Source organism: Ictalurus furcatus, chromosome 11 (assembly GCF_023375685.1).
Source record: "Ictalurus furcatus strain D&B chromosome 11, Billie_1.0, whole genome shotgun sequence".
Taxonomy (NCBI): Eukaryota; Metazoa; Chordata; class Actinopteri; order Siluriformes; family Ictaluridae; genus Ictalurus; species Ictalurus furcatus.
In genome coordinates this window covers 26645975-26668685 of record NC_071265.1, presented here as the reverse complement: position 1 = coordinate 26668685, position 22711 = coordinate 26645975, and the positions used below count along the sequence as shown (strand labels likewise).

The 22711-nt window shown below is 39.8% G+C and overlaps 2 protein-coding genes across 2 annotated transcripts in view; one reads left to right on the top strand and one right to left on the bottom strand.

Annotated features, from left to right (window-relative positions):
• Window positions 1-7642, top strand: part of farp2 (FERM, RhoGEF and pleckstrin domain protein 2) — a 64536-nt gene extending 56894 nt beyond the window's left edge. The window contains exons 25-27 of the mRNA XM_053637087.1: window positions 430-537; window positions 2379-2530; window positions 4805-7642. Of these exons, the coding sequence (XP_053493062.1) occupies window positions 430-537; window positions 2379-2530; window positions 4805-4895 (351 nt within the window). The 3' untranslated portion in view covers window positions 4896-7642. The remainder of the gene's footprint in view (window positions 1-429; window positions 538-2378; window positions 2531-4804) is intronic.
• A 93-nt stretch (window positions 7643-7735) lies between these two features.
• stk25a (serine/threonine kinase 25a) lies at window positions 7736-20537 on the bottom strand. Its single transcript, XM_053637088.1, has 11 exons — window positions 20195-20537; window positions 15669-15899; window positions 14227-14283; window positions 13975-14083; window positions 12795-12952; window positions 12331-12516; window positions 11970-12115; window positions 11777-11888; window positions 10142-10213; window positions 9813-9949; window positions 7736-8045 (listed from the first exon to the last, which is right to left on the bottom strand). The coding sequence occupies exons 1-11, from the start codon at window positions 20222-20224 to the stop codon at window positions 8006-8008; spliced, it is 1278 nt and encodes a 425-aa protein (XP_053493063.1). The 5' UTR covers window positions 20225-20537; the 3' UTR covers window positions 7736-8005.
• Window positions 20538-22711: the final 2174 nt, after the last annotated feature.

Here is a 22711-nt window from a genome sequence, read left to right as displayed (position 1 = left end):
ATTACAATCAAACCAGACTAGTCACATCTGCTTCCCTTACTGGTCTACATAGCAGCATGTCTGATCAGCCATGTGAAATTCCTCTGCGGGATGATGTCACGTTTTCCTGTGATCTGTGAGGAATCCGTCACATTTTAACCTCTTGACTCAGGCGCAGAAATGGAGTAGATTTGGCACTGACCGCAGTTTTTGCGGGAGAACACTCGAGCATGACTTGTGCCAGTCCGAGCGAGACGTTCTCTAACGAACCGGCCGTGTTCCCACAAATTAAGTTTCGGACATTTTCTTCGAGATGTTTTTTTTGAAGCTGAATGTTTTTGCCAGTGCTCTGAAATTTTTGTAAATGTCAAGCCATGGTTTAAACCAGCAGGGTGGTCCTGTTTGTGCAGTGACGTCTCCGAGATGTTGACTTCTCCTCCTTCTCTACAGAACCAGCTGTCTGGCTACCTGCTGAGGAAGTTTAAGAACAGTAACGGCTGGCAGAAATTGTGGGTGGTCTTCACCAACTTCTGTTTGTTCTTCTATAAGACACACCAGGTACTGAGTAACACTCCAGCAACATTTTCTACAAAGCTCTGAAACTGTGGATGCATTAAAGGCTCGTTGAATGCGTTTACATGGACAGCAGTAATCTAATTATTGACCTTATTCTGAATAAGACGATACTGCGATTAAGGTGTTTACATGAGTAAAGGGCCACGCCGTCCGACGTTCCCTCCAGAATTTCACGTATCAACATACAATTTGTCTTCGTTATGGGACCGTATACAGTTTTGGGTGTTTTTATTTAATTTTTTTTACGAACAGTTAATTATTTGTATATAATAATTATATAGTAAATGTATTTCTCCTACTATATAGTAGGTAAGCATGCGGTTTCGGACGCAGACGTGCTCTCTTGTTTGCCGTCAAACGGTTGAGCGCTGCCGTGTGTGTACGTGTCCTGTCGCACAACGCAGTGAAAACTCGCGTGTGAACTCGGTGTTCAGGAAGGAAAGAGCTCAGGGAACAGGGTTGGTGACCACTGATGATGATGATGATCTGCAAAGATATAGCTATTGGAAATTTGCTTCATTAGTGTTGCACTTGTATGCAACTCGCAGTTAAAAGAAAAGTCCACCCTGAAATAATATGTCGGCATTTTTGTGATGCGACAGTAATTCCGGTGCCAGTTTGTTGGCTGGTGCAGCGTTTTCATTATTCCCGTGAGAGGTTAGCAGTTGCGTGCCATGCCGGCGTCACAGGGGGGCATTGCTGGCTCAATTACGTCGACGTTTAATAAGAGAAAATCGAATGAACTTGAACGTAAATGGTAACAGTCAGATTTCGCTAGTAACGTCTCGAAATGAAAGCCTTTCTTTTCGCACTCAACATTTTCAGCGTTGAACATTTCTATTCATGAGAAATACAACATAGAAGTATAGTGGAGACAGCGGAGACTGGACTTCGTGCTCATCATTTTGTAGCTCGCTATCTAGCAGTGACGTTCCTGGTGGTATCACCTTGGAGGTTCCAGATTTGGAACCTGATATGTATAGGATAGGAGGGAATTCAATCGGTTCTAATAGTATATATTGTAGTATCGTTGTGCCTTGACGTCTGATGCTTATGCCGTATGTGTCAGGTCGACTTCAGTATAGTTGCTACTACTGTTTTCATACTGTGGAATACTGCAGTGGCATACTATTGTTTGCTTTTTTGTTTGTTTGTTTGTTTGTTTGTTTTTTTTATAGACAGTTGTCTCGTAAGTAAATCTGTTTGGGATTATTTAACAGTCCAACATGGCTTCTAGTGTCATTGGTCTTGTAGCTTCAGTGCAAAATGAAAGAAGCAGACCTTTCTCATGTCTCAGCTCGACTCCATGAATAATTGGAGAATTTTGTAAATGACATGTTTCGGCTGATGTATTCTTTTATATAATGTATGCAAAAGATATTGAATGTTTTTTACTTGGTGTGTTTTTTTTGTTGTTGTTTTTTTTAATCATTGGGAATCCTTTGTTTCTGAAGCTCTAAACTGGCCAGTCAGTCAGTACGGTTCTTGAACGGGGCTTTAAAAAGGATAGGAATGTTAAGTAAATATTGAAGTTTGAGGTTTCTACCAATCGGAGTCCAAAACAATCCGACGTTCGTTCAGGAATAACGAGCACGGGCCAGGACTACCAAATCGTCACGTCTGAATGGAACCGATTTAACGTGTTCATATTTAGACAATATTATTTTTGCTATTGGCTTCTCCAAATGACTTCTACTTAATGTGCTGTGTTGATTATAATCCTGAGTTCAGTCGCAGGAACAGCTGTAACAACATCCATTTTGAGCCTCAGCGTCTTTTCCTCTGGGGTTTGGGAGTTCATGATATTTCTATTTTTCGTCCAGGATGACTTTCCTCTGGCTAGCTTGCCTCTGCTGGGTTACACGGTCAGCACACCTGGGGAATCGGACAGCATTCACAAAGAATACGTCTTCAAACTGCAGTTCAAGTCCCATGTTTATTTCTTCAGGGCCGAAAGCGAGTATACCTTCGAAAGGTAAAGCTTTCTCATTCTCTTTCACCACCACCACCAGAATTTATATAAAAGTTTATTGTATTAAGTGTCCTCATTTCATTTATGTGCAATTTCGGGATTGGGAATAGACATTGCACTGCACTGTCAGATTGAATTTAAATGAGATGAACGTAAGACGACAGTTCCCTTCTAACAACCAAACAACCACCTGGCTAATAATCTGGAAGCAGTACTATCCGTTTCCAGTGTGTGTTTTTGTGCATGGATCGCGTGCTTATTCTTTAAAGCAATTCAAAAATAATTATAAGCCATCTGACATGATCTGAAATTTGCAAGTGTACTTGTACCGGATTATACACATCCGGCACACTTCCGATGGGAAGTTAAGAGTTGTCATTTTTTTATTTAGTTTGATAGCTCCAGTTTTTCACAGGCCTTCGGTTGATCCACAGACGCACATTTAAGAGTAGAATCGATATTACAACCCCGGTTCCAAAAAAGTTGGGACGCCGGGTGAAATGTAAATAAAAGCAGAATGCCATGATTCGCGAATCTCATAAACCCAGATGTTATCCACAACAGAACATGGAAAACATATCAGATGTTTAAACTGAGGAAACGTACCGTTTATGGGAAAAACAAAGGTAATTTTAAACACGTAAAAAAGTTGGGACGGTGACTACAAAAGGCTGGAAAAGTAAGTGTAAAAAGAAACAGCTGGAGGAATATTTTGCAACTAATTAGGTTAATTGGCAGCAGGTCAGAAATTTTATACCAGATTGGGTATAAAATGAGTGTCTTAGAGAGGCAGAGTCTCTCAGATGTACAGATGGGATGGAATCTGGATGGAATCATATGCTGCTATAAAACCTGTATATACCTTTCAGCATCGATGTTGCCTTTCCAGATGTGCAAGCTGCCCATTCCATAGGCACTAATGCACTCTCTTACCATCAGAGATGCAGGATTTTGAACTGAGCGCTGATAAAAAGCCAGACGGTTCCTCTCGACTTCAGTTTAGACGACGTGGAGTCCATGGTTTCCAAAAAGAATTTCAAATTTCGATTCGTCTGACCACAGTCTTTTTTAAATGAGCTTTGGCTCAGAGAAGACGGCAGCGTTTCTGGATCATGTTCGCATATGGCTTCTTCTTGATTGAGCATGAGAGAGCATGAGAGAGATCACAGGCATGCGATACTGATGTTCACCCTTGTCCCTTGCGCATAGAGAGTTCTCCAGATTCTCTGACTCTTTTGATAATATTATGTAGTGTAGCTGATGAGATATTCAAAGTCTCCACAATTTTACGTTGAGGAACATTATTCTGAAATTCGTCCACAAATTGTAGACGTAGTTTTTCGCAGATTGGTGAACCTCTGCCCATCTTCACTTCTGAGAGACTCTGCCTCTTTAAGATACTCGTTTTATACCCACTCATGTTACTGGCCTGTTGCCAATCAACCTCCAGCTGTTTCTTTTTAGTATCACTTACTTTTCCAGCCTTTCCTTGCCCCCGTCTCAACTTTTTTGAGACGTGTTGCGGCCATCAAATTCAAAATTACTTTTTTTTTTTTTCTTCTTAAAACGGGACATTTCCTCAGTTTAAACATTTGATATGTTTTCCGTGTTCTATTGTGAATAACATCTGGGTTTAGGAGATTTGCAAATCACTGCATTCTGATTTTATTTACATGTCACACAGCGTCCCAACTTTTTTGGAATTGGGGTTGTAAATGCAGTGCAGTGTAAAAAAAAAGAGCTCCTTTCCTGCTCCGTCTAAATCGGAGAGGGGGAAAAAAAATAAAACAAAGCCAAAAAACACATTAGGGAATGTAGCAAAATTCCATTATCAGCATTTCATCCTCGACAAAATGGAATACAGGGAGCACTTTCACAGATTACAAGATTCTGCAGAAAGTAATATAACTGCTGAAACCCAAGTCATCTGGCATCTGTGTCATCTCTGCTTTCCTAATTTTTGCTCTCTGCAGAAAAACTGTAAATAGATATCCCACTCTTTTCTGTCCCCGAATTTGACAGAAACTAGGTAGACGAGTAGCAGCACTAAGTAACATACCAGGAAACATTGGATGGCTATTATTCTTTAATGACTCATGACTAGAACAAAACGATACGCGGGATTTCTGTCATTCGTTGCAGTATGACGACATGCCAAGGCCTTACTGGCCATTTGAAGATTTTACAGGTTTTGGGCATTAGCCATAATGGGGACTGCTTAAAGGTGAATTGTGGAAGACATGATGTGTGTGTGTGTGTGTGTGTGTGTGTGTGTAGGTGGATGGAGGTGATAAAGAGTGCAGCGAGTGCTGCCAGCAGGGTGACTCTGCTCATCCCTACAGGCCCAGAGGAGTTGAATGGGAACTGAAGATTGAACCTGAGGCTGGTTGTCCTCCTGGAGCTCGGGGCTGGGCCCCGCAGACCGCCATGAGTCTACGCTATTATTTTATTTAATCCCTCTCTGTTTCGTGGCTCCTAATGCCATTATCTTCATTACTGACTCTGAAGTCTCTCGAACATTTCTGCTGAAAGGAAATGGAAGAAGTAGGGGGCTGTCTAAGAACTCGACTTTTTGGTTTTGTTTTTTTTCTTTCATCTTTGACATGTGGTCTACGACCCCTTCGTTTTAAAGTCATGCCAAGTTCTGCAGTTTTCCAGAAGAGTAATATAACTGTAAATGGCGATTATGTTCTATTTTGGTTCCTGTGGTTCCCGCTACAATTTCAGCGGTCACATTTCTAAAATCGGCAGTTCTTCATCGCAAAACTGGGAGCTCATCCAGAGCTGCCAAACGGAATTGTCTCAAACCCATTAGGACTTCCCGAATGGGTTTCAATGTCGTTAAAAGCTCGTTTTGTGTAATCTCGATCTCAAGCCCTCATATTTACAGGAGCAGGGTAACGGAACGCTGCCGGACGGGGTAATGGACTGAATCAGGTCTGGATGGTAGAGTAAGTGAAAAGAGTGAAGAAAGAAGGACGCAGAACCACAGTGGCGTGGGCCAGAGGATACGGCAGCACTCGGGAGATGAAGTGGTTTGGGAGAGCGGCCGTCGTCCTCTGTAAGCAGTCGTAAAAGGTCTAAGTGATGGTATCGAGTTAAGGGCAATGAAATTGAGATGAGCGACGGGATAATTGGTAATCTGGTGCGGACACACACGTGAGTGAAGTCTGTAGTGCGCTTGTGCTCCTGTTCAGTTCCACAGTCATCACAGTAAGACTTTAGTGACGTTGTAGTTTTGTTATACGTTATTGTTACGCTTTTGTTATACTTTATTAAATGCCTGGGTAAACATATCTATGGAACAGCTTTGAGTCATTTTAAATGTAAGAACTATTGAGATATATTGAAAAGGCTTGTTCAGAGAGTATTTAACAGTTTTATTACTGACAGCACATTTAATGGCCACTTCTCATCTCTAAAGTTTATTATTATCTCATGTTTCCTGGAGAACCACAAGGGGGAGTCAGCAACTAGAGTATGCATACAGTCTTAATCCTGGTGCTCACTGATGCAAACGCTGACTACTCTTCCTGCCTCTGGGTAGTTAACTCTGGCTTTTATTAAACATCTGGCTCTGCCGATTTCTCCACTTCTCCTGCATATTCGTTGTGAATAAGGGAACATGGGCCATGTGGGGCGAAACTGGTCTCCTTACAGTTACGATTCATGTGCTTAAACCAAAAGAAAAAGAAAATTGGTCCGTTTGATGAAGTTTTTTCTTTTTTTTTTTTCCTCTTTTACAGATCATAGAGAAATGTTGACGCACAGGTTATGCTGTTATCTGTATTATTATTATTATTATTATTATTATTATTATTATTATTAATCCTTTGTTCTGATATAAGGGCCAGTTCTTTTATGTAAATATCTGGGTTGTCATGTGGAACCGAAGTTTGTTTTAAAAGGAATATTTCTGTGAAAATTTTTGATTTACGCAATGTTTTCCATACCCCAAATGCAATTGATTAACCGAGACAGGTTTGGTGATTGAACTTTGCTTCTGCGTCAAAGCCACACGGATAAGTGCTCGCACACTGACCTCGACGAACAAAAGGTTTCATTAAATAGAAGAATAAGTCAATCACTTTAAACACATCACTTCTAATGTACAATTCTGACATCAGACTTTGGGTTCTAACTCCCTCCCGAGTCTGACTGTGTAGAGTGACTTCAAACTGTGCTGAGGAACAACGTGATTCTGGCTTCAGTGTGGCTGCTACTACTGGGGGGGTTTGTTTGTTTGTTTGTTTGTCTGTCTGTTTATTTGTTTGTTTTGGGGTTTTTTTGCTATGTTGTTTTATTCATATACATTACAGTGTGCCATATGGCCAGAAACCACTTAAAATATCCGCTATAAGCGACCTACTTTGAAGCTTCAGTGCAAAATTAAATCAGACATCAGACACCAAACACATCTTGGCTGATCAACTGTACTGGTGTAAGGGGAAAATTGTATAGGTTTCATTTTCGCCTAAAGTGTCCCTTTTTAAGATTTTGAAATGTTATGTTTACTCATAAGGGCTGAGATTAACTGTAAATTAACTCGATTTTATTTGGGAGATTTGACCTTATGATAACGAACGGATCATAGTCTTCACTAGGCTGTGACATTGGGACACGAATGCTGTACTGGGTCCAACCAAAGACCTGAAACGTCTCGTACAAGACTGAAAACCTTGGCTGAGGTTTTTTTTCAGCCAAGCATTAATCGGTACTGGTGACACTATGGATAATCTCTTTTTTTATATATATATAAATATAAGAAGATATTATGCACATCTCATGAGTCCTGGATTATTAGTGGTTTTCCCAACCTTCTGTTTGGTTTTCATTACTTTTGTACACTTCTTACAAAGCCTGGAATTTGCAATATTTCACTCTCGTCTTTCCTTCCATAACGTAAAGACATCCGTATGACCGTCATGTTTCGGGTTATGACGAGCTTTACCAAAGCTCCAGGTTGCTCCCGTCATGCAGAGGAACTCTGACCACCGTTTACTCCTGTTTCTGTTGCACGTCGCTCCTATTTATTGTGTAGCATGTCGCTGTAGTCTGTCCCATGTCATTACATTTAAAAGATGACTAATAAAAACAAAACTGGTATTAACTGGGTTCTGAGCTTGAACTGCAGTTCCTTTTTGTAAGGGTATTCATAATGTATTCAGTGCCTTTTGTTTCTGTTCTACCAAACAAAACAGCTCCGTACATCTTTGTCCTTGTGGTTTATTAATATGGTACGTCTAACATCACATCCATCGCAGTATACAGATCTTGACTTTTTTTTTTTTTAAAAGCGATCAATATTCTAGAAAGAAAATGGAGGGAACGCATCCCATAATATACAGTAATAAGAATCAGATGGGTGGCATTAATGAAAAGGTCCAAGCCTTTTATAAATGATGTTGGAGAGGAGGTCACGAGGAGAAATATGGGTCGATGGTGGGATTTAATCCAGATTGTTCTCTCAGACAGCTCTCATCGCTTTGGAGGTGTCGTGTTCCCATTGAGCGTAAACCTGCACGGAGAACAGAACGAGAAGGGAGAATCAGTGCAGACATCCCAGCTCTGACTGGCATGTACGTATGTAAATATAACTTATCTGCTGCGATCACTTTTTTTTTTATACAGTCAGTTTTTATACAGACCTTGCATGTGGACCTTACAGATAGTTTAATCCTTCATCCACTCAAATCCTTTGGCAACGTTAACCTCTTAAATAAATGTAACATTTTCCATATTACTGATACTGATGAAGTCAGAGCATGACACTATGAGACTCATCGTGTCTCTGTTCTACAGGACTTAACAGTGCAAACTATACAAACTCATGATATGATCTGAAGAGGCAAAAAAAACAGGCTTATCGAGTTCACTACCAAAACTGTATCTGAAACAAATCCATATAAACATCAAATTATTTTCCCAAGCATAATATCATTCCCGGTGAATAAGACACCAGGCCATCTCAGGGTGTCGTGTGCACACACGTCGGCACTCTCACCTACAACCCCTGGCAAAAATGATGGAATCACCACACTTGGAGGATGTTCACCCAAATCACAGATATGACACGCATCTATTTTTGTTTAAAAACATTCTGGCGTCGTGAAACACACCGCAAACAAGTTCAATTAAATAATTTTAATTAATGGCATATTTTTCCAGATCAAGTAGAGGGAAAAAAAAAAATGGAATCATCAACAAACAAACAAATCGATCACAAATTACTTTGTTGCTTCTCCTCGGGGTTTTGTGACGGCCTGAATTCTTTGAGGCACGGACTTTCACTAATCAAAGCTGAGCATCCTCTGCGTGTGGTGACTCCATAATTTTTTGCCAGGGGTTGTAGAGACTGTTTAGCTTTGCAAATCCACCTACTGGCATGTTTTTCCGGGAGGTGGGAGGAATATGAAAATCCCCACGAGGACAGTAACCCAGTCTCAGGATCAAGCCAGAGACCCTGGACCTGTGAGGCAGCAAAGCTTCCTGCTGCACCACAGCAGAAAGGATTTTATTAAGTATCTGCCTATAAAAACGGTACTGTTGGTCTTCAACCGTTAAATACAGCTTGCTAGTGATCCGTAGTGATCTCTCTCCCCACCTTCACCATCACGTCCTTATAAAACATTTTTGAAGAAGATTTTCCCAAAATTGTTCTAATTTGGCCTTAAGTAAGGATTCATGAAACCGAGAGAGCGTGTGTGTGTGTGTGTGTGTGTGTGTGTGTGTGTGTGTGTGTGTGTGTGTGTAAATCCTACTACATGCATGCTTTTTTCCTGATGGGGCATATTTATTACTCTAGTGCTGAGTAGATGCTAGCGAGTGTTTGATTTAAGTAGTGGTTTTGATAATGTTAAGAAAAAACAACAACAACAGATAAATCAAGGTGAATAAGCTTGTACCGAATAATAAATCCCCAATAACTACATAAGGTCACGGGCTCACCCCTTTACACAGACACGTATTTACTCGTGATGAGTAAATGATGAGTAGCTTATGACTTGTTATCAGTCTCGACAGTCTAACTATTAATATCGTATTATATACGCAGGAGCTGACGTGCTCGTTTACGTGCACGTGATTTTAGGATGCAAGCAGAAAGAGTTTGAATTTTTTTATATATATATATATATATATATATATATATATATATATATATATATATATATATATATATATATATATATAATTTTTTTTTTTTTTTTTTTTTTTTTTTTTTTTTTTCATGCATACAGATGTTTTAGAAATTGCTGGCCTTAAATATCAAACCAAACATTTTTACCTGCACACTCTGTCCATCACATGGGTGAGTAAACGGTCTGAGATTCCCGGACTCGACTCCTCTGCCAGGCTAAAGGCATTCTCCAGCTCCTCTAATGCACACACGCTGCCTCCGGTCACACGGCGCTTTTCTTTTAACTACACACACACACACACACACACACACACACACACACAGTAGAAATGAATGCTACAGCTCTAGAGTTCTCCATTGCTGCTGGTAAAGCTATTAACTATGGTTAATGATATAAATTTGAGTGAGCGTACGAAATTAGTGCACTCTAGGTATCGTTTAATTGCATTATACTGTAATATACTGTAATAGCATACCTCTCTAAAGACAGGCATGAGGAGCGTTGTGAGTGAGGAGGACTTCGGCTGCCTCTTCATCACATCTGCTGTCTGTAGTGGAAAACAAAATGTTCAAGTTTCATAACAGCTGCCTAATGTTTTATTTATTATACATGGGAATATCACCATACTGTATTGTATTAAAAGCATATTGATTGGATTATACTACTGAATGCCTGTTTTGCCTTCGCATATGTTTATTCTTCTTCTTTATTACTTTTTCATCTCCTTTTTAGCCTTAAAATGTACACTGATCAGCCACAACATTAAAGGCCCCTGCCTAATATTGTGTAGGTCCTCCTTGTGTTGCCAAAACGGCTCTGATCCAACGAGGCATGGACTCCACGAGACCTCTGAAGGCGTGCTGTGGTATCTGGGACCAAGACGTTAGCAGCAGATCCTTTAAGTTGCGAGGTGGGGCCTCCATGGATCGGACTTGTTTGTCCAGTACATCCCACGGACGCTCGATCGGATTCAGATCTGGGGAATTTGGAGGCCGAGTCAACACCTTGAACACGTTGTCATGTCGCTCAAACCGTTCCTGCATGGTGTTTAGGCAGGTGGTACGGGTCAAAGTAACATCCACGTGAATACCAGGACCCAAGGTCTCCCAGCAGAACATCGCCCAGAGAGCATCACACTGCCTCTGCTGGCTTGCCTTCTTCTCATTGTGCATCCTGGGGCCATCTCTTCCCCAGGTGAGTAACACACATGCACCCAGCTGTCCACATGATGTAAAGTGAGATTCATCAGACCGGGCCACCTTCTTCCATTACTCCATGATCCAGTTCTGATGCTCATGTACCCATCGTAGGTGCTTTCATCCTGCCGCTACTCAGCCCCATATCCAGCAAGCTGCAATTCACCGTGTGTTCCGACACCTTATCATAGCCCTCATTAACTTTTTCAGCCATTTTTGCTATGGTTCAGACCAGATGGCTTAGCCTTCACTCTCCACACGCATCAGTGAGCCTTGGGTACCCGCGATCCTGCCGCTGGTTCACCGGTTGTCCTTCCTTTTACCACTTTTTGTAGGTACTAACCCCTGCATACTGGGAACACCCCACATGACCTGCCGTTTCGGAGATGCTCTCACCCGGTCGTCTAACCGTCACAATTTGGCCCTTGGTAAAAGAAGCTCAGATCCTTAGACTTGCCCATATTTCCTGCTTCCAACACATCAACTTCCAGAACTGACAGTTCATTTACTGCCTAATAAATATCTCACGCCTTGAAAGGTGCCATCATCATCAATGTTATCGACTTCACCGTTCAGTGGTTTTAATGTTACGTCTGATACCACATGTACCACATGTTACTTGAGCAAACATGAGTTCATTTCAGTTGATTTTCATATCCGGCTAAACTAATCAAGAACCCAATTCGGATCATTCCAAGCCTGTTTGAAATGATCCAAAGCAGTAAGCTTGTCATACTTCATATTATCTTAGCTTTGAGAAGCGATATATATATAAATATGAATAATAAGGTCAAGGTTTAACACTGTTCATTTAGTCATTTCCAATTCCCAGCCCATGCCCTCCTGTGACCACTCAACAGCTACCAATCCTGAGAAACAGCAAAAATCAATGAGGTTAATGTACACACACCCACCTTACTCTCTGCATGGTTATTTCCTCTCTGGTGCTTGTTAATAGGAACGGGTCTTAAGGTGGGAGGGAACGTCCACATAGGACTCTGATCTGCTTCGTCACCCTCGCCATCCCTGACACACACACACACAGGTTACATTAAGCACTACACACCAGTATGGCAATCCGTATAACTATGCATCGTCATCTCATACATGTCGGAGTCGTCGGAACTAGACTCGTCGCCGTGGCCCTCAGACTTCCAGCGGCGGTAACGGTCGATCAGCTCTGCTAAGTAGGATGTTTTCCTGGTGTAGCGACTGATGAATTTATGCTTAAGCAGCTCTTTGGCTGTTGGTCTCTGCAGAGAAGATCGGTGGTTACTCTTATTGAATGACAGCAACGTTTAAGTATTCTTACAATGAATTGATGAAAATGTAATGATGCCAAATGAGTTTCAGCATGCTCTGTTGTTGACTTCTTACTTTGTATTTCTCTCACTGGTTTTTAATAACGGAGCGAAAAGTCATGAAATGAATGTTCTGCTTAAGTCCAGCGTTTTGCAGGGACACTCACAAACCGTGGGTCTTTGTTTAGACACGCTTCCACAAAATCCTTAAAGGCCTTGCTGTAGTTGCCTTCTAGAGTGGGTGGGTTGTTCTTAGGGATGAGGAAGAGAACCCTCATGGGGTGCAGGTCTGAGTTCGGGGGTTCTCCTTTGGCCAGCTCAATGGCTGTGATACCCAACGACCAGATGTCAGCCTGGGATGAAGATGTTATGAGAGACAGCATAACATTTAGCACCCTTGCCATCTGTTCCTCTCTAAATATTTCATCAGGATCATTTACATGAGTGAACAGAAAGCATGCGGTACTTAACAGATGTTGATTTGTAACTTGAATTGTATACTTAAACTTGACACCCAAGGAACCAAATAGTGTGCGTGTGTGTGTTTATGTATACGTGTGTGTATGTATATATGTGTGTGTGTGTGTGTGTGTGTGTGTGTGTCTCTCTCTCTCTCCATGGGAAAGCATACCTTAAAATCATATGCAGACTGCTTAATGACTTCAGGAGCCATCCAGAACGGCGTCCCCACAAAAGTGTTCCTCTTGATCTGTGTGTCTGTTAGCTGACCTGCCACACCGAAGTCAGCCAGCTTCACCTCTCCGTGCTCTGACAGTAAGACGTTGGCCGCTGTTTGGATGAAAAAGTTTGTGCTGATCAGAATAAACACCTTCCGATTGGTCAGAAAGTGTCAATCAAATCACTTGTTTTAATACCATCTAATGTTGGACTGTTTCTATAGTAACAGCTAATTCACAGGGACTTGTATGATGGATCGTCACATAATTAAAGACTACCAACAAATGGCTGAAGAACAGTGTTGTTATTTAGCAAAGAAAAATATCTGTTTTCTGTAAGGAAATGTCTATTTAAATTTTTTTTTTTTTTTAAGGACGGCGTCTCGGGGGTCAGCTCTTAACAGTAACAGTCTGCATGACTGAGAACTTTGTGCTTTCCGGTTTCTCAGTAACATGAGAAGCTGTATTTATTTTCCTAATGATCCACAACATTAAACATGCCTCTAGAGGTGAAATAAAAACTATCGCTGACCAATTTTGTTGTCTTATCTGAAGTGTTTTTTTATTTTTTATTTTATTTGTTATTTGGAGTGCGATATTTTACTTTGAGTGTTATGTTTTCATTCAGAATCAATTCTTAAAAACTATCGGGCGATTAATTAATGATGATTGGTTATCGGTGAAAAACACCTCTGGTATAAACCAATCAAAACTATCATGGGCCATACTTTACTTAACATAAAATGTAAATGCAGATTACTGTGATGATCATATTTCAGGAATTGCTATTATAAGAAATACTAATATTTGGGGTGGTAAAAGTAAATCTTCTTTGTGCAGGACTGCATCACACCACCCCATGGATGTTTATGTATTTTTGGTCATTTTACAATAAATTTTCATTTAAAAATAAACGAAAACTTCTATAAAGTCAACTGGATAGCGATTTAAATTTGGAGCACAGTCTTACAGTTAAATGCGTAGGCTAGCCAATAAAACAGCATGGTTTACAGATTTTGTCGTGGAAAGAAGGCACACGTCCCTTAGCTTTGACACAGATTCTGGGCTTTTGCATGTTTACCTTCACACGCGGCTACGTTCTCATAAAGTGAAACAGACTATTTCGGTCCTGACCTTTAATGTCCCTATGAATCTTCCTCTCTGAGTGGAGGTAGTCCAGTCCTTTAAGGATCTCTCGGAGAATGGTGGCGATATAGGCCTCCTCCAGAGGTCCTGGCTTTAGCTAACAACACACAACACCATACCACCCTCATGGTCCAAACTTTGATCCTCAAGATACTCAAGAAATGTAAACGAAGAGTTTGGTATTTTTAGTTCTAGATTGTAAGCGCAGTCAAAAAACATCAGGATGCCATCAATACTCACCATGTCTAGAGCAGAGCCACCACCCAAATACTCCATGATGATCCATAGCTTAGTGCCCTGTAAGTCATACAGTACACAACCTGCTGTTGCCATCACGCTCAGCCATCCGATCATTCGTTTATTTAGACATGGAATAAGCTTCCTGAGACTGAGATTTTGTTTATCGTAAAACTCTTTAAAAAGACACACAGGAAGATTTAAAGCAAGTACCATATTTTCCAGACAATAAGACACACTTACTTTGTCATCTAGCAGGTACTAAGATGAGGGATGTTACAGTGAGAGGAGCAGCAGAACTGACTACTCAGGGCCCCTCGAAAAATAGGGCCTGGACTAAAAAGTAAACCTTTCTTGACATGTGAAGTGGACCGCCCACAGATTTTTGTACAGTTCTGCATGTATCCAATGTTCCAATAAACCTATTCGCCAGAATGGCTGAGAGACACACAGCTATGTTAAAAAGTTGAACATTGTCTGAACACTAGTCTCACAGGCCAGAGTTCTAGCAGTCGCTATAGAGTCTGATACATTTGGATATAAATGCGGTCAAGGACCTACTACTTTCACAGAAAAGGGCAATTTGACTGACATGGTAGATAACAAAACACAGACTGCTGACAAACATGGTGATTTTCTCATTTGCTCACCGCGAAGTTCTTTCAACTAAACGTTAATATCCAAATGTTTGTTTTGTGAAGAATATAAAAACACAGAACTGCAGAAAGCCAATCAGATTGCAACCTTCGAGATCCCGATGCTTGTGGACAGAAAAGTGTACAAAAGATAGCAGACGCTAGCCACAGGATACGGAGTGTCTGGGCCTAGATTTTGTGTAGCCACTATTAAATAAATATGGGTAAAAGCATACATAGAAAGTATCAGTGGTGTCAATGGTCATGTGACTAAGTAACATCTTTAATGTGATGACGGAAGAATTTATGCCAACTAGGGGAAAAATGTCAAAATAAATAAATACATACAAATAAAAATGTTACAATAGCTAGTGTCTCAAATATCATCCGCTGCAAATGAAACTGGAATTCGATACACAAAAACGTAAAATGAACTTGTCTTGGCGTTTCTATGTTTTTGCCAGAGTAGTTTTGCAGTAGTTGACCTCAAAAGGCTACATCAACAGGAAGCAGCAAGTTGACTATAGTTATGCACAAAGCAGGTTTCTGTCCAGCTGCCATAACTGACTCCACAGCTGTCTGTGTTGTGTATATTCCCTAATAAAATGAAGGCCACATTAGTGCTATTTATACAACAAAGTGACACATATTGATTTTTGTTGCTACGGGAATTCTTTCGGGAGAGTGCGAGTTGAATCGAAAGGAATTTTAAAGACGAAAGAACAACGTGCTAGCTCCAGCAGAGCTGAATAACATTCTTACTGGTCTTATTAGAATATGCAGGCGAGTATGAACAACTTGTCCACAGACCTTCAGATAGGAGCCAAAGTATTTGGTGACGAAGGGACTGTCGCACTGGCTGAGAACTGTGATCTCCTGCTGAATGTCTTCGATCTCATCCTCGGCCTCTTCTAGATCAATGATCTTAATGGCCACTACCTCCTTGGTGTGGTTATTAATTCCTTTGTAAACTTCTCCAAAGGAGCCTTTGCCAATGCGCTCTAGTTTGGTGAAATACTGCTCAGGATCCAGACGAGTGTTCTGGTCAATAAACAGACAATCATTAAGCATGTTAAAAGGTTTATTTACAGTTTGTAAAGAGAAAAGCAAACACACGCAACAACTGATATAATAGCATATGACTTTTCCAGAAAACTAGGGAGTGACTCTCTTAGAGCTGAAGTGGATGTCGTGAATGAACCTGGCAGTTACCAAGCAACAGGTTCATCGGGAGACGCAGCTGAGGATTTCACCGCGAATCAGAGGTAATACAAGTTCATTTGGTAGACACTGGAAAATCAGGCACTGTAATCTTTTAGTATAATCTATAAGTATGACATCAGTGGGATAAACATGTTTACCTGGTACATAAACTAATATAGTTCATGGAACAAGACACTTCCGCCTTTGGCATTTCCAATAAAGCTGAATCACGGAAGACTTTGTCAGAAACCTAAAAATAAACCACTGCTCCTCATGCTGGGCTCAAAGTTCAGAAGATAAGACCCTGCCAAGGGTGAAAGCGCAATCATTTTTTCCCCCTAGTCCATTAAACTGTCCAACATCTTCTAAAAGTATGATGAGAGCAAAGGTTTAGCCATAGATTCGGCACTGGTCTCCAACAGCAGCCATTACGCCTGCGTTAAAAATGCTGGACTGAAACGTCTCTTCTTCCTTTCAGGATGTCGAACACTACTGGACGTAATGCCACTTTATTAAAATAATGACCCCAAACACACATCCGAATTAAGATTAAAATACTTGCAGGAACAAAATGCAAATGCCTGTCTCAGTTTCCGTATTTAAACCCAAACTTCGAAGCGTTTTCCAACGTTTCACAGTTAAGGGTGTAATATACACTAGAGCGGCAAGAACTATCGATCGATTACGAAAATCGTTGTCAACAAATCTCATTATCGCTTAGTTGGTCTGCGTGCGGCACGGGGTACGTTCACTCACTTTCGTGACACTTCTGTTCTGAAAACACGCTTCAAAAATATGGCAGAGAGAGAGAGAGTACAGACCAAAGTCATGTCCCAAATGACCCAGTATGCACTACGCACTCTATCGTCTAGTGTATGAATTTTAGAAGGGTCGTATCAGAGCCCTTGAGAGAGGGCTGAACGAAAATGAATTTCTTCACTTTACTGTTTATGTCAGCGTTACCTTTTATAACCAACATGACCTCAGTCGCCATCGGACGGAGGCGTAATCGTCAAGTGGCAGCGGAAAAAAGTGTGCAACCTCCAAGTCCTCTAAGGCACGAAAGCATTTTATATTAAAACGCAAAGAAGAAGACTAACCTGCGGACTTGTGTAGCACGGAAGCACAGCAGTGATGCACGAGCACAAGCTTATGTTTATAAACACACACTGCTCCACTGTGTGCAAAGGGTTTGGGCAAATTGGTGCGAGTTGCTTAAAAGGTTTAGTTTAATTCAAGTTTACTGTCATTATGTTCTGCATATGTGCGTTTGCAGTGTAAAACCTGTCATTTATTATAACAGGAGTGAGTTAGTAATGAGGACGCGGTGATAAACAGTGGGTAGCACAACAATTGTCAAATTAAAACGCTATGACCAAAGTAAACATAAGTAAAACAATATGCCTCAAGGCAGTGAATAACAGAAACTGTAAGGTGCAGTAAAAGTGAGATAGATAGATATATATATACGCACACTGGACGAACAGTTGTGCTAATGTAAAGTTTTAATCTGAAGTTTAGAACACTCCGTTTGTGGATTTTATTTTAAATAACTTATTGAATTTTCTTTCTAAAAACAAAAAACAAATCAGAACAATTGATTAATCAGGAAAAATAAGCGGACGATTAATCGATTGTGAAAATGATTGCTAGTTGCAGCCCTAATATACACAAACTTACCGTGGTGTCTCGACATGATACACTTTCAATACAGTAGAAATGAGCATTGCCTGAATATGTGCCTTAGGTTCCATGTTTGTTTGACTAAAATGTAAAAATACAATCACTGAAGCTTCATAATGACAGCATTTGTGTTCTCCATTCAGACTTTTAGCAGCACATAATGAAACAAAAGCTGTGCATTAGAATGGAACAAAAGTAACCATAGTTAATTAGCTAGCAGTGCTGCCACAGTCATGTTGCTCTGTGTCGCCTAGATGTGAGTTTGAATTGTGGAAAAACAGCGTGTTTAGGAGAAGCATGTTTTATTAATAGCTGTAGCCTCTCCTGATCTGAGATAAAGAGAAGTTGAGATAAAGAGGGCTTGATTAAGCGTAAACGTTTATTACACATAATATAAGTGGTATTTTTATGACGAATAGCCTAACTAAATGACATGATACGTTGACCTTATCCACGGCCTGCCTATATATATATATATATATATATATATATATATATATATATAAAATTCTTGCCAAGCAAAGGTATGGAATTGAAGGAATTCATGTTTTTTTAAGGGGGATTTTTGCATCCTTTAAAAAAAATATATATAAAGAAAAGTTTGTTAGGTCTTGATATTTCATATATATATATATATATATATATATATATATATATATATATATATATATATATATATATATATATATATATATACACATACATACATACATATATATACACATACACATATATAGTGTGTGTGTATATGTATATATATATATATATATATATACATATACACACACACTATATATATATATATATATATATATATATATATATATATATATATATATATATATATATATATATATATGAAATATCAAGACCTAATAAACTTTTCTAACATCATTGAAGTTTCAAAAAAACTCCTAATTTTTTCCAGGCTTTAGAATTTTATTTTTTTTTCGATTTGGAAAATACACGTGTCACACAGAGCGTGCTGGAACAACACCCGGGCTGCTCAAGTAGCCTCGCTCAAGGGAAGAGAGTCAGTACGGAGCAGGATGGCATGCTCTCACTCACATGCTCATGTTCTCTCTGACTTGTTCACACCTGCCACCACTGCTGTGTACTCGACTAGAGGAGTGCTCTTCTAGGCCAAAGGCCTCTGCATCCTGTGCTTTTACAACACTCACAGCATGACACACAGGTTAGAATTGCTTAATCTCCCGCTGGCAGGTCCAGACTTTTATTCGTCACTCGCACAACATATATAATATTGGTGGAATAAATGAATGTGTCAATGCCTTAAACTCAAAGATGGGTCCAGACTTACTTTCCTCACTCTTGTAACTACACACCTTTTCTAGTAGTTTCACTGACCTTGTATGTATATAGTGGATGTTGTTCACCTTAAGGTATATGTAACAATATTTAAAGCTTGCAAAATCACATTATAATAGACTAAGCATAGGAATTAAGTTAAATTCATTATTAAGTTAATGTAATCATTTTGCTAAAACGTGGCTGAAGCTGCAAACCTGGTCGTGTCTTATACTATAGCGTACAACAACAAAGCCTGTTAATTCCTAATTAACCTTTAGACCAAAAAACATGACACCCCACCCAACATTTTCTTTTGCCTCCATTAAGCTGTCCACTCTCTGTTATCAAACTATATTACATCAGTGATGGCAGTACATCTTAAAAATGACTTCCATGGGATTCTGCTGGAAAGTGGTGAAATGTTTACTTTTCCACGCCAGTGGACAATTTATTCACCGGGTGTAATGTCTCTTCTTCTTTTTAACATGTCTAATACTACCGGAGGTAATGCCACTTCACCGTTAATCAAACAACGACCCCAAAGCTCATCCAAATTAATTATCCAAATTATCCTGCTGGTGAGGTGGTGAAAATTTTACTTTTACACTTCAGTGTACAATTTATTCACCAAGTGTATATCTTTCACACAGAAGAGACTACATAAACCCACAAACAGACACTGGATTGGATTGGATTGGATTGGATTAGATAGATAGATAGATAGATAGATAGAGACAGACACATAGATTGATAAATAGACAGATAGATGAATAGACAGAGACAAATACACTGATAAATAGACAGATAGACAGACAGACACATAGATTGATAAATAGACAGATTGATAAATAGACAGACAGATAAACAGACAGACAGACAAGTAGACTTATAGATAGATAGATAGAGACAGACAGACACATAGATTGATAAATAGACAGATAGATGAATAGACAGACAGACAAATAGACTGATAAATAGACAGACAGACACATAGATTAATAAATAGACAGATTGATAAATAGACAGACAGACAAGTAGATAGATAGATAGATAGATAGATAGATAGATAGATAGGCATACAGACAGATAAATACATAAACTCAAACACTCCCACCTCAGGGCAGGATTAGTGGGATTACCTGGTTGCCGATGCCCCACAGATGTGCCATGGCGGCGGTCACACCGTGCTGGAGCTCCGCTGTGCTTTTGGGTGGAGGGGTTTCTCTTCCTCTCCGCGCAAATTACTGCCGCTTTTCCCGCACCGTTGTCTGGACCGTTGTTTTTGTTGGGACACACAGACACGCACACTGAAACCTTTATGTCTGCTTACTCAGTCACAGCGCTCTGTCTCTGCAGGCCCACGGTGAGTCTGTAAAGCGTGAAATCTGGTATTCCCGGCCATTCGAGACATCTGTCACGGCCCTGTCACTAAATGTTTACTGAATGTTATCTCTCTCTGAAGAACACGCCCCTCTCCTTAACAGCTACTTTGTCAAAAAGGAGGATGTACTGCGCATGCGCGTGATGCTCTATACGTTTGGGTATTGTAGTTTGTGTGAGGCGGTTTTCAAGCCCACTAATAATAATTGTGTCAGGGGACATCAGTTGAATCGTCAAAAAACAAGTTCCGTGGCGCATTATTTTTCCGTCGTCAATTATACCTTACATATTTCAGGTAAAAACCCAATTTTCTGTCATTTTGTTTGTAGTTAAAGACCCGACTGGAACTACTTTAGCCGTGCGTTTACTGAAAAATAATTTTACGCCTCAGAACGTCTGTCAGCCAATCAGAATCGAGAATTCAACAGCGCTGCGGTGTAAAGAAAATTAATCAACATCCTCTGTCAGTCATGAGTATGATATAATACAGGCTTTTAATAATATCTAGCATGGTAAATAACCGATTAATAACACTAGTAAGAACAGTTTGATTGTTCATTATTATTATTATTATTATTATTATTATTATTATTATTATTATTATTTGAGCCCTAGAAGTCAGCTGTTCAAAATATTAAACGATCAAATTATTATCTAAATTGTTGAGAAAGATTAAAAAGGGAGGGGGGTAAAGTTGATGTTCCAAATAGACACAGTTATTGCTTCTGTTTGTATGACAGACGCATTTTCGTCACTGTAGCAGATATTTAATTATCTCTCAGGTTTAACCTGCAGGTTCAATTATGCTTTTTCCCTCAAGGGGGTAGCATTGTGCCAAATCAGGCGGAAGCAAAAAAACAAACAAACAAACAAAAATGATAAAAGCCTTTGAATTCTTAATAATGAAAATGAAACAAAATTGAAAATATATTAGGTTGAAAACCACACATCTGTATGACAAACATTGGAATTAACTTACTTCAATTTTTTTTTCAGCAGTCAGACATTCACAATTTAAAATTCAGGTTTTCAAATTAAATAAATAAATACAGTATATATATATATATATATTCCCTGCAGAGGGAATGTGGGGGAACGAGCGAGTTATAACATGGTAGATTTCATGCATATTTGTGGTTGTTATTCATTCTCTCTCTCTCTCTCTCTCTCTCTCTCTCTCTCTCTCTCTCACACACACACACACACACACACACACAGAGAGAGAGAGAGAGAGAGAGAGAGAGAGAGAGAGATGTACGGCCTGTAACTGAAATGGACTTATTTGGACCTACACAAAAATATGATTATACGCATGAGAATTGTGTATTTGTTATTTTTCATCTTTATTACTTGTAAAAAGTTTGCGAATTTTTAAATTGCTTTAATTTCATAGTATTTTCTTAATGGCTTTTTTTTCATCTACTGCCAACTTGATCTCTGTGTTGTTATTATTTATTTATTTTTTAGCAATAAAATGATTAATCTGTTCATTATATACAGTATTCCAAGGTATCACTTGAACACGCCCACTGAACAGAGTGCTGTCCTGTGTCCATCCTCATCTGCAAAAGGAGATAGAATGATAGGTTTATTAATATGCTGCAATGCCAATACCTTTTGGTAGGACAGATGGGTTCTGTGATTGCACAACCTTTTTGAGCTCCTGTAGGGGTTTCAGCTGAGTTTTTATGAATTCCCTAATTGTTGGGGGATAGGACTGCTGCCAGATATTACATACACTATCTGACTACAACAGCCTGATAGACAGACAGCTCTTAGAGACAGAGGGTGTACATCCGCCCATGTCCAAACTCTCCAGAGCATGCTTGCCCACTTCAACATTGCTTTCACATTTCACACCTCAGAGTGTAAGGACATTTGCTCACTGAGCACTTTATTAGGAACACTATACTGGGTAGGGCCTCCCTTTGCTCTTAAAACAGCCTGAGAGCTCCGTGGCATGGATTCCACAAGATGTTGGAGACATTGCTTTGAGATTCAGGTCCATGTTGACATGATTGCATGTGATGCCAGATGCATTTGTTGTATGATGATCCTGATGTTCTTCTCTTTGTCCCCTTCTCCCCTCTATGCCTGTGATTGTTTATGATGGTCTATATGTATGATGTTGTTATGTTTTTGTATGCACCCACTGTGGAAACAAATTTCCACTTTGAGGACCAATAAATTATCTATCTATTGCATCACAGTTCCTGCAGATTTTTCAGGTGCACTTTCATGCTGCAAATCTCCAGTTCCACCGCATCCCAAAGGTG